Here is a 12326-nt window from a genome sequence, read left to right as displayed (position 1 = left end):
TTTAACATGGGAGGGTCTCTGGCTCAGTGGCAGAACACATGGTTTGCATGCAGAAGGTCCCAAGTTTGATCCCCAGTATCCCCAGGTAGAGCTGGAAAACCTCCTGCCTGAAACCCTGCGGAGAAGCTGCCAGTCAGTGTCGCCAATACTGGGCTAGATGGACCAGTGGTCTGACTAGTATAAGGCAGCTTCCTATGTCCCTAACAATGTCTTGAAATCTTAATTAGTACAGAATATGGCTGTTAGAGTGCTAACTGGGACTGGGCAATATTACACCAGTGCTTCGTCATCTTCACTGGCTTCTGAACCATTTTCAAACTTTCCATGTCCAATTTAAAGTGTTGGTTTGATCTTTAAAGCTCTTCACACCTTGGGACTTTGAGACCTGAAGGATCGCCTCTTTCCACATGTCCCTGAGGTCATCACCTGAGGCCCTTTTACGAGCACCCTTGCCAAGTGAGGTACAGTGACTGGGTTTGGACAATCAGCAGCAGAAAAAATGGCAGAAAAAAATTTTCCCCACTCCACGTGTGCTGCTCATGCACACACACACCATTTCCCTAATTACCCACAGCACGGATTGCTGTGTCATTCAAACCTGGTGAGGCACATGTCTGGGGGCTTCCAAACCACCATGTAACCCCACCAACAAGCCATGGATTGTGGGGTGGTTTGGTTCAGATGACACAACAACACACACCATCACAAGGGTAATTAAGCAGGCGGGCACATGCAGGGTGGGGAAAAGAAGCCACCACAGTCCGAACCAGACCAATGAGCTGCGACAAGTGAAAGGGACTTCTCAGTAATGGCCCCCTGGCTGTTATACCCTCTTGAGAGTGGCTCTTCTGGTGCCTACCTGTCTTAATGCTATTTTGGCACCAAGCAAAGATTTATTTATTTTCCCCAGCCTTTTATATGATGATGTGGTTCTAACATGGTTTTAGTTCAATTGATTTTATTCTTCTGCTCTCTTTTTAAAATTGATTTAATGCTGTGTTTTCTCGGTTTTTTAGTGAAGCATTTGAATTATTGTTTTGAGTTTGTTCTTGACTGCCATTTATTGTACCTTTATTATAATCACTGATTTTTATTTTTTCCTCTACGTTGTTAAAAAAAACTTGGTTAGTAGGCAATGTAAACAAAAATTAACATGAGTGAATACATACAACTTTTACCCACCTTGCCTCTATTATCTTTAGAATTGTAGCTGTGCTTGTCAGGAATTGAGAGCCCTTCAAGAAGAATTTTTACTAAATGGTATTTCCTTTTTTCCTTTCCATTGTCATAAACAAAGCAAGAAGTTTATTAAGGATAGATATTAACCATTGGGTAAGACAAGGACTGTACATATCCTGGTCCATTTAGAAAGTTTGGGGTAGACACAGGTAGGTTACTAAACTACCAGAAAGACTGCAGTTCTCTTACTGCGTGTCTGCAAGATGGAGTGCTCTAGATCCCCAGTAGTGTGACAGTCCAGAATCATCCCTTAGCTAAGGCATTGCAGAAGACAGAAGAAGAAGAAGAAAAACAAGCACTGTGCAATTGTTGTACATGCATAAAGATGCTTGAGTCAGCATCTCAGTTTATATTGTCCATTCCTAGTTAGCCAATGAGTCATGTAAGCAGTCAAGAGGTAGGGCTTATCCAAATAGTTATGGTACATCCCCAAAAGTTATAATGCTAAAATTTGGTGCACACACATTATTATTATTATTATTATTATTATTATTATTATTATTATTATTATTATTATTTATTTATTTATATAGCACCATCAATGTACATGGTGCTGTACAGATTACACAGTAAATAGCAAGACCCTGCCCCATAGGCTTACAATCTAATAAAGTTGTAGTAAACAGTAAGGAGGGAAAGAGAATGCAAACAGGCACCGGGAAGTGTAAACAGGCACCGGGTAGGGTGAGGCTACCAGTATAGAGTCAGAACAAACTCAATATTTAAAAGCTATAGGGAAAAGAAACGTTTTTAGCTGAGTTTTAAAAGCTGTGATTGAGTTGGTAGTTCTCAAGTGTTCTGGAAGAGCATTCCAGGCGTAAGGGGCAGCAGAAGAAAAAGGACGAAGCCGAGTAAGGGAAGTGGAGGTCCTTGGGCAGGCGAGAAGCATGGCATCAGAGGAGCGGAGAGCATGAGCGGGGCAATAGTGTGAGATGAGAGAGGAGAGATAGGCAGATTCCACATTCCAGAGATAGACACATTCCAGGATGCCCTGATTACTAGAAAGGTTTTTAAAGTTACATTTTTACACCTGTCTCCTGGAGCTTGGGACACAACGTTAATTCCATAATAGCAGCTAGCACTCCAGAACAGAGCAAGCCATCAAAGCCTCACCTATCATAACATGCAAGGATTTCCCCTTCACACACCTTAACAAGACTTGGTCTGGAGGACATGGCAGGGTTTTTCAGTAGTAGCCAGAAATGTACTATGGAATGGAATGGAAGAGCATTCCCTTTCACACACTTTGACTATCCTCTGATGAGAAGGAGAGGCATTTCCAAGAGCAGACAGAAACAGACCAATGTTTACAAAATGCAATTTCTTCATTAGATTAGATGTAGGTCTAGATAGCATCACCATGTGCATCTATTGAAGCCCATTTGTCACAAGGCTCTTTGCCTTTCCTAATGGGAAAGACTCTCTGTGACTCTGTATGGAAGGTCCTGCTTGCAGTTCCTGCAGCCGGTACAAGGGGGCCAGCAAGCAAGCTTGTCCTGTGGGCAGGAAATCCCCCTCACCACACCTTTCTGATTTACACTGATCCCTGATACACACCACATGTGTCCCCTCCCTCCTTCCCCCCCATTTGCAATGGTTCTGTTCCACATTTAAGTGATGAAAAGTTAAGACCTGTGGTTACAACTTCTATGAGAAACTTCATTTTGAAGGGCTGCTACATTTCAACTTTATTGCCATGAGGAAAAATGAAGAAACAAAAGGCCACAGTCACTCAACAGCAAAGAAACCTGGGCGAAGACATGTAATAAGTGTAAGTTCCCTACCACAACTTGTTGAAATATTGACCTTTGGGCTGAGTGAACACTTATTTCTGCAAATGTTTAGTGTGAACCAACCACAGCTCCTGGTCAGAAAGGTTTTTTGCTACTAAGTAAGGTTCTCCTTTAGCTTTCAAAAGGCAGCGGCTTCAACAAAGCTAGTTTTGGTGGAGAGGAGGGGGAGAGCAGACAGAAGTGTATGTGAAGAGAGGCAGGGGGCTTTATCGAGTGAAATTGAGAGTGTGCATGCAAAGAGACACTGAGGATCCAACACCCCTGCTGACTGAGGCATCCACATCAAAAATAACTCCTACAAGGAAAGAAAGAAACTCTTGGGGACGCAGGGGGGGGGGGACTTCAGGAGATAGAAGCTGCTTGTCCAGACGACAATATCTCCATGAGGCATCCTCTCTGCTGTCGACCTACCCGCTGGGGTCGGTCTGGGATGAATTGGCTTCCTCGGTAATGACTTACGGAAAATCTTCAGCTAACAGCCTCCTAGGTCATGCAGCCAAAGAAAGACTGAAAGGGTGTGGATGGGTGGGTGTGTAGTTGGATCTTGTTACTTTTCTTAGGGATTTGGAGTCTTGGTTCCTAATTTCTTTGTCTCCAAACCATTGGTTACAGTTTTAACACTGAAGATGCAGTTTACAAAACCAGGATACATAGTCTCTCTGAAAAGAATGCTCATCTTAAAATGTGTGGTGACATTAACTTGCATATCCATGTCAAAATTCAATTTTGAGTTTATACTGACAATACAGATTAAGTTAGTCCTTTAATGCACTTTAATTACTCTGCCTATCATGCAGAGCAATCCCGTGTTTACTCACAAGTGATCCCCCACTATGCTGTATGGAGTTTACTTCCATGTAAGTGTGCATAGAACAGCAATAATCTGAATAATTAAAGCCTGGAGATTTCCCCCTCTAGTGTTCTAACTTTTAATAGACTGTGAGTTCGGAACTAGGAACTGTATTTACTCAGCATTAATTAATCCAGAGTAAACATCTTGTATGGCGAGAAATAGTGTAGCACAGCAAGTAAGAGTGCTGATCCACATTTCAGTCGTGGATTCACTGAGAACAATAGATAAGTGGGTACTATTTCTCTACCTCCTCTGTGATATGGGGGTAATAGTGAAAGTTTAGGGTTGTGGGGATTGTTGTTATAACAAAAGCTCTTTGAGCTTTTAGGAAAACAGGCACTGAGCTGTTGGATGAAATGATGCTGTTCCCAAGTCTTTTAAAAGAGCTATGCTTGGGCTTTTAAAGGACAAACATTAAACTTGGGTGATTCTGAGAATAGATCAAAATTTATTCCTCCCAGAAAAAGGGCAACCCTGTCCCTGCCCAGAATTCAAAGAAAGTCTCCTCTGAACCCTTTCTTTGGAGCACAACAAAAGGACATTGTTGCAGTTTTGAAATCACACAATATAGCAATATTGATTATGCGACAGAGGTGCCTATCTGATCAAGCACATCGCCATCAGTGTCTACGACACTTGATGAATGCAAATCTTGTAGCTGATTACTCTTTTAAAAGCAAGTTAATTGCCAGATAAATAAATATTACAGTATCTCAGACAGGTGGAATTTTGAACTTATTTAATGTCAATACTCTTGTCTAAATATTATAATATTTATTTATCGTTACGGTGATCATTAAGGCATTCCGATGTCAAGAAAAGCACATAAGATAGTTTACATCAAAGCCTTCATGTGCCAGGAACTCCCTTTGACAGGGAGTAGCACTGATTTAATTGCTTAATTGTAGCAATTACTCATTGCTGCTTTCAGTCCATGTGAAAATAATAAATCCCAAGAAAAATTGCAATCGTAAATACATTGCTCAGAAGCAAGTCCAAATTAAATCAGTATTTAGGAAGAGGCATGACATCTACCTAGTGTGGTTAGGATTAAGATGTAAAATTTACTCAACCAGTTGGACATTTGCAGCCCTGTCTTATGCATGTTTACTGGGACATAAATATAACAGTGTTCAACAGGGTTTGTTCCTAACGAGGTCTGCATAGGATTGCAGCACTAAAAAGAGAAGGATACGAGGGCAAGCTTCATGTTACTATTTTGCTACTTCTCCAGAATGTGCTTTTTTGTGGTAGTAATTCATCCTCTATGAAGAGGGAATTTCAGTTCCTCCATAGTAGTTTGCAAATAGGATGGGAGATTGGTGAGTGACGAGCAATAATTAAACAGCAAGAAGGATTTTTTTTCTAGAAAAGCTGCTTCTAATGAGGGGAAATATATAATTGGACATTCTTGGAAAACCTTTTCAGCCCTATTTGTTTAGCAAAGTTTACTTCAGCTACAATAGTTATGACATCTTGACTCCAAACAGATGCTAAAGAATGGGGGGCAGGAGAGATAAACTTACTACTGTAAAGAAAATGCCCCTGTGCCTTCTCCCCTGACCCCTGGCCAAACATCAGCCGTGAAACAGGGTGGAGAAATTCTAGACTGATATCCCACCCCGCAGTTGTCAGGCAGTGGAGCAAAAACACCCTGATATGGAGGAGAGGCAAGAGTAAACATGCATATTCCTTCATTACTGATTTGATTACAGAATATTCCTGCTCCAGCTGATCAAATGAGTAGAAGCTGCTGCAGTTGAGTGCCTTAAATGAATCCCACCCAGCCCGCCTTCTGACCTATAATTACAGGATTGTTGTAAGGATTACTGATATAATGTGACACACTTAGGAAAAGTAGTATATGAATAGTAATTTGGTGAGGGTGGCAGCACTTTTCACCCTCTGGAGAACTGGACTGATCTAGTGGCAAAGAAGGGGATGGAGAGGGTAGCAACCAGGCACTTCTGGTATCAGAAACAGGGAGCCTTGTAGCATGGAGTTAGGCCTTTCTATTACCAGATAGGGCCAAGCCTGCCCCTTAGTTCAGGGCTATTGTTGTTTTGCCCCCTTAGCTTCTCCCAAACCCCAAGCTGCTGCAGGATGTTTGTTCAGTTCGCTTCCTGACAATGCTGACCAAAGTGCCAGCCTTCGACTACCACAGGTGGCACCAAAGGGCGATGATGGTAGAGAAGTGCCCTCCTGGACAAGTAGTTCAGCCCCGTTTTTGGACCGCTACGACTAGCTTGAAGGAATGGCACTTTTCACATACAAATTACAGCAGAAGCATAAAGTGGAAATTAAAAGAAGGCTGCGATCTGAAGAACGCTTAATTGAAAGTCACCTCTGTCCATCTATAGGACCCACTTCAGAGAAGTTTATAATGCGAGCCTAAATATACATGGAATATGCCATTATTTCTCTTTCAGAAGTACAACATGTGAAACAAAGCACCCCTTCCCCCTGAAATGCCTCCTTGGCCTTTCTATGTTATCCTCAATATTTGTTTTTTCTCTGGTGCTGCCACTGTCAAGTATTCTGGGACTTCCAGAAGGTCCCTTTACCTGGCAATCATTTCTAGATTGCACACAGAAGATGGATGGGTAAGGGATGAATTTGGGGATATTATGATTCAAGCAAGAGAGTGAAAGTGCAGAGAAATCAATGCACAAATAACAGCACCAACTATGCATCAGGGGGATCAGGGAAGGAAATATCTGCATCTGCTCTTGTTCCCCTAAACCAACCATTACCCTACGCTATTCCATCGCTCTCAGACTCTTTCTCACCAAATCAGGCTTATCCAACGAAAAGGACTGTTTCCCCGGGGGAAATGCATTTTTACTCTTTTCTGTCTTAAGAAAATGTTGTAAATATGTCTATTAGCTTATGTGTAAGTAAGCTACCACAAGGCTACCATGTTGTATTATATGCAGAAAACTAAATGCGTAAACCGCCCAGACAGCTTTGGCCATGGGGCGGTATATAAATTTAATAAATAAATAAAATAGCTGTTGTGCTGTCTAATAAGGTATAAACAGAGAGTGACAGGAGTCCTAGTGGAGAGCTGGGAGGCTCCACAGGCAGGTAGGTTTTAGGATCATATGCCATAACTTTGCATGGCCTGCCTTTGCGAAGCTGTGACTCTGTAAATCTGGGGTTTTTGTTTATTTATAAAAGAGAATTAGAACAATTGGATTAGGCCAATTCACTGGCTGTGATAGTTTTAAAAATTGGCCTTCCTATTTAGAGGCAGACTACCAATTACATAGGAGGGGACGGACATCTCCACCATGTTCTGCATGTCTCTGTCTACTGCCAATGGTGTACTAGGTGGACTGTTGGTCTGATCCAGTAAAGCTACTATTATGTTCTTACCAGTGTTATCTTCTCTGTTGCCCTTCTATCTAGCCCCCCCCCCCCTACACACACAGAGACCTAGAGACACAGTCTAACAAGCGACTGCTTTGGACTCTCTAGCAAAACACACACACACACACACACACACACACACACACACACGGAGGGTTAATGTCTGTCTGGCATAAGCACTCCCAACATGTAATCACAATGCCATGCTTGTCACCCACCACACTCTCCCATATATCTTTCTGTTCTGAACACACTCTGGAGGAGACAGAACCCAGCAGCCTGTCATAGAAACGCACAATCGGAAACGCACATGTTCCTCTGTCTGCTTTTGGGTATTCCAGAATCTTCTGTTTCTCACACCCAAACCAAAGGCGCAACCTCCGCTTAGGCTAGTTTGCAGGCACCTCTGCCATCCTGCTGAATGGCACAGATAATTTTTAAAATCACAGATTTGTGCAGTCAACTTGGCATCTGAACGGGCTCAGCCTCTGCCCGGCCTTAGCAGTCTCAGGGATCGCATATTGCACCCCCATCCATTAATCCGGAGGGATCGCCCCCGTCTCCCTCTTAGCTCGGCCTGCCTCTGCCCCTCTCCCGCCTGGGTCGCAGGGGTGTACGGGCCCTGTGGGGTGCTCCTCGCCCTCCAGCGCCTCCGGCATCCCATCCCGACGCGGTGTGGTCTCCTCCCGCCCTGCCTTTCTTCCCCCTCCCAGCCTCGCCCCTGCGGCGGCCCGGGGCTCCTCTTACCGTCCTCGTAGTTCTTGAGGTAGTAATCGGGTCCGGGTCCGCCGCGGCTCTTGGCCGGGTTCTTCACGTTCTGGAACTGCAAGAAGTCGGTCCTCTTGCCGGCGAATCGGAGGAAGGCGGGCGCCAGGCCACGGGCCAGGGTCACCAGGCGCCGGGAGCTGCGGAGAAAGGCGCTGAGTGGAGCAGGGAAGGAAGGCGGGAGGGTGGCAGCGCGGCAGCGGCCTGGCAAGCCGCGCCGCGCCCGCCGCCGTGGAGGCTCCGGTGCCCACCGAGGAGCTGCGCGACAGGCCCGAAGCTTCCAGCAGGAGGCAGGGAAAGCTGGCTCGCGCCGGGCTCTGCTCCCGCACCGGCTGCTGGAAGGGCCGGGCCAGGGAGCCCCGCATCGCCGCCAGGGGACCCACTGGCTGGGAGTCACTTTGCTCAGCCCCTCCGGGGGAAAGGAGAGGAGGGCCGGGGCCGGGGCGCCCTCCCGCCGCTTGGGTTGGGTTTGCCGGGCGACGTCTCCCTTTCCCGCGCCCTCGGACGCCGCCGCAGGGCACCCAGCGCTCGGCTACGGGCAAGGCCCCGTCGCGTCCTCCTCCCGGACATCGGGATCCAGCGTCTCTCCCTCGCCTAAGGTGGGCATCATTTCCCAAAGGGCGCCATTCATGGCTATGGAGTTCCTTTCCTAGCCGGGAGTCGCCGAAGAAGCCCGTCCTGGGGACGTCCCGACGGGTGGCTTCTTCTGACCCACGCACCCACCCCAGACGTTGGGGGCTGAAACCCGCGCCGGGGCAGCTCTGCTGAGCCGACCGGGGGGCAAGTCAAGCAGCGGCGTTTCTCCCCAGCCCGCCAGAGGAGCGATGGTGTCTCCGAGATGCTTTCTCCATTGCAAACATGTGCATCTTAATAGGAACCATGGCCCGGCCTCCAGTCCCGAGCGCGGCTCGGCGGGGCCCTGGAAAGGGTGGGGGACGCGGGAGCCCAGAGAGGGCGCGGGCAGAGCCGGGGCTCACGAGGGCTGCCGGGAGAAGGGAAGGAACGGGGCCGGGCCGGGCCGTGGGGGGGGGGGAGAGCCGGGGAGCCGCCCCTTACCTGAGGAAGTCTAGCCAGCCGTCGTGGAGGATGGAGGGGTCCAGCTGCAGCGAGAGGAAGTTCGGGCTGGTGACGCGGAGGGGGCTCCTGGCGCTCACGTCCAGCAGGATGAGCGTCCTGCCCGGGGCGCCCCGAGGGCTGGTGCCGGCGGGAAGGCGCCTCACGCCGGCCTGGGAGGGGAGCGAGAGGTGAGCCAGCAGCGCCAGCCCAGGGGCCAAGAGGGCCAGGAAGCCGGGAGGGCCAGCGCCGGGGCAGGGCATGCTGGGCCGAGGCCGAGGGGGGCTCCCCAATTAAGTCCCGCGCCGGGCACAGCCAGTCGCGGGCGGCTAATTGTCCGGAGTGCAAAGCGTGGGGGCGCGCAGCCTTTTTTTCCCTCCCCCCTCCTCCCTCCCCCCATGTTTTGGTGCTGGTGGGAGAGGGGAGCTCACGCCCCTGACCAGCCTTCCCCGGGGCCCGTGCCAAGACGCCGTGTGCGCCAGCGCCGCCCCTCGAAGCGCCGCCGCCTGCGGACATGCTCGCTCTCGCAAAGGTAAAGGGGAGTCGCTCCCGGCTTAACCCTCTCCGCCCGGGCTCCCCCGAGGGGCCCGGCCGACTCCCGGGGGAAGGAGGGAGCGGGGGACGGGAATCCGCCGGCCGTGCTCGCTCCCTTTGGCTGCCCAGACGGAGGCCTCCGCTCCCCGCAGTGGCACGCAGTCCCGCGGCGAGAGCAGCCGGCCCCAGAGGTGAAGGGGAGCCCCCGTTCCATCCCGAAGACCGGCTGCCTTGCGTCTGTCCCCCGCCACCCGCTCAAGGAAACCGCTGGCAGCGCTACCGGAGAGGCGCGATCTCGGAGCGCGGGTGCAGGAGGCAAAGCGGCGCGGGCTGGGGAGCTCCTACCTCGGCGGGCTCGGTGCTCCGTCGCTCGCTGGCTCGTTGCGCACTTGCTGAGAACAGCGGACGCGCGAAGAACCCGACGCGGCAGCCGGGATGGAGGGCCGGAGCGGGAGCAGCAGGGGAGCCGAGCAGCGCGAAGGGCCCCAAAGACCCGCGAGGGCGACCGCCGAGCCGCGATCCGAAGAGCAGGAGGCGGAGGCGAAGCGCGCTCTTTGGGAAGGAACGGCGTCCTGGCGAGCTCGCCCGCGGCCCACGGCAGAGGGGAGAACCCGGGCTAAAGGTTCGGGTGAGTCAAGCCAACTCCTAGGCCGGGAGGGTGCCCTTGCCTCGGCGGAGAGCGCGGCATCGCCCGAGCAGCCGAGGAGAAGGTCTGCCAACCCCCTTCTGCCCTCCTCCATGCCCTGGTTTCCGCGGAGGGGCCTACTGCCTTTCCTGCGGAGTCTTTCCCGGGCCAGGGCGCGGCGCGCAAGCTTGGCGCGGGGAGGGGGGGGGGTGCGTTTCCCTTGGAATGGGAGGTTTTTTAGCATTTGGAGCTGAGGGCGATGTCCTAAGGACAGGTGGGGAACAGAAACAGTTATTAATGAAATTAAGTTATTAAAGTCAGTTATTAATGAAACTAAGCCAATTAAATCCCATGTAGCGCTGAAAAAGCTTTCAGTTCCCACTTGAAGGGTAGGTGGAGACGTTTGGCCCCTTCTCCCCCTCCCATACTCCCGGGTAGGTCCAATAATTGGCCTGGAAGATCCCCGGTTCTGAGCAACGTCGGAACTCGGAGCAAGCCTCCAAGGCCCTTGCTGGAGACCAGATGGGGGAGAGAATTTCCAGCCCTTGGAGCCCATCTATGCAAGGTGTGTCGATCTGGACTGTATTCTATGCCCACTTTCCTGGGGCTAAACCCTATGGAACACGGTGGGAGTTACTTCCGAGTAAATGTGCCTATGTAGGATTTGGCAATCCTTGTGGGTGCGCTGAATTCGAAGTCAACTCCAGAGAAATCAGGAACTCACTTCCTCGGAAATATTGCTACTTGGAACAAGATGCTAAAGCGTTAGTCAAGCGGTGGTCGGTCTCAGGGCCCTGTCTACCACTAAAAACTAGAAATTAGGGGAACCTCCTATGGTGGCTCCTTATGGCCTCTCCTGGAATAACCATAAATTCTGTGGAGGGTCATGTTTACTTCTATGGGATGTACATATTTATCTCTTTCTTGACATAGCTTTTATGGCCCAAAAGAAGGCGCTTAAAATCTTCCCTTCTTCCTCTCCTTTGAACTGAATAATTGTGCAATTCTAAACATGTCTACTCAGAAGTAAGCTCCGTTGAGTTCAATGGCACTTTCTCCTAGGTAAGTGTGGATAGGATTGCAGGCTAAATATTTTGACCATTTATACATTAGTCTTAAACCTTTCCAGAAACAAAAATAAGGTTAAAATAAAAGGGATGAAGAAGTTTGGGTCTTTAACTGAGCTACCAATAGGTCAGTTGGTTCCAAAGATTTTAAGATTGCCTTCCAAAAATGGCTGTTTCTCAGTTAACTCAATGCTGTGGGGCCCGATCATGTTTACTCTGAAGTAAGTCTCACGGGGTTCAATAGAGTGCAACCCTGATTTGGGGCCAAGCATGGTAGGCGAAGCTGTAGTGGTGCTCTGTGTGTGTGTGTGTGTTAAGGGCCGAGTGATAAACTTACTGCTGGCAAGTAAGTTTTTCAGCACCATCCTTGGGATTTAGCGTGTATATTGGATGGGAATTTTGCACCGAACCTTTGTTTGAAAATATTTTTTTAAAAAAACAGCGGCTGTTCATGAAATTTCAAAGGGCTTTACATCTCAGCCTGTCACTAGCCCAGTCCTGTGGATGTTTATTCAGAAGTAAACCCCATTAATCCTATTGGGGCTTGCTCTTGAGTAAGGGTGTCTATTAGATGGAGGCCTTGGAATGACTCCCACTTCACACACACACACACACACACATTCTAGACAAAAGCTCCACTTTCTGGATATTACTCTTCGTTACCTGGATATGCGAGGAAGATGGATCTTATCATGGCATGAGAATGTTTCCATTATCAAGGTTCGGCTTGTGCAAAGAATTCTCTGGGTATGTGCATAAGCTGTGGATGCAATTATAATGGGAGGGGGGATTTCCTTGTGGTTGGAGCAAGATTTTACCTCCATAACATGTCTTTAAAAGATTTAGGACAAAAAAAGGCGCGGTATATAATTACTGATTTGAATCAAGGAACAGTGGGCCAGGGCTGCAGAATGGTGCTTTTGTACTCTGTCATTGAAGTTACCTGGAGAAATATATTAGGTCTTGGGGGCGGATTGCCTCTGTGTGTGTGTGTGTGTGTGTGTGGACTGGGCCACAGGTTTGGA

At 49.0% G+C, this 12326-nt stretch overlaps 1 protein-coding gene across 1 annotated transcript in view; it reads right to left on the bottom strand.

Annotated features, from left to right (window-relative positions):
- The window catches only part of LOC134402761 (inactive heparanase-2-like), a 30179-nt gene extending 20774 nt beyond the window's left edge, over positions 1-9405 (bottom strand). Inside the window, exons 1-2 of the mRNA XM_063132477.1 lie at positions 9079-9405; positions 8005-8162 (exon numbers count right to left, since the gene is read on the bottom strand). Coding sequence (XP_062988547.1) covers positions 8005-8162; positions 9079-9338 — 418 coding nt within the window. The 5' untranslated portion in view covers positions 9339-9405. The remainder of the gene's footprint in view (positions 1-8004; positions 8163-9078) is intronic.
- Between the last annotated feature and the right edge of the window lie 2921 nt (positions 9406-12326).

This window comes from Elgaria multicarinata, chromosome 8, assembly GCF_023053635.1.
Source record: "Elgaria multicarinata webbii isolate HBS135686 ecotype San Diego chromosome 8, rElgMul1.1.pri, whole genome shotgun sequence".
Classification (NCBI taxonomy): Eukaryota; Metazoa; Chordata; class Lepidosauria; order Squamata; family Anguidae; genus Elgaria; species Elgaria multicarinata.
Note: the sequence above shows the minus strand (reverse complement) of the source record. Positions and strands in the feature narration are given on the sequence as shown.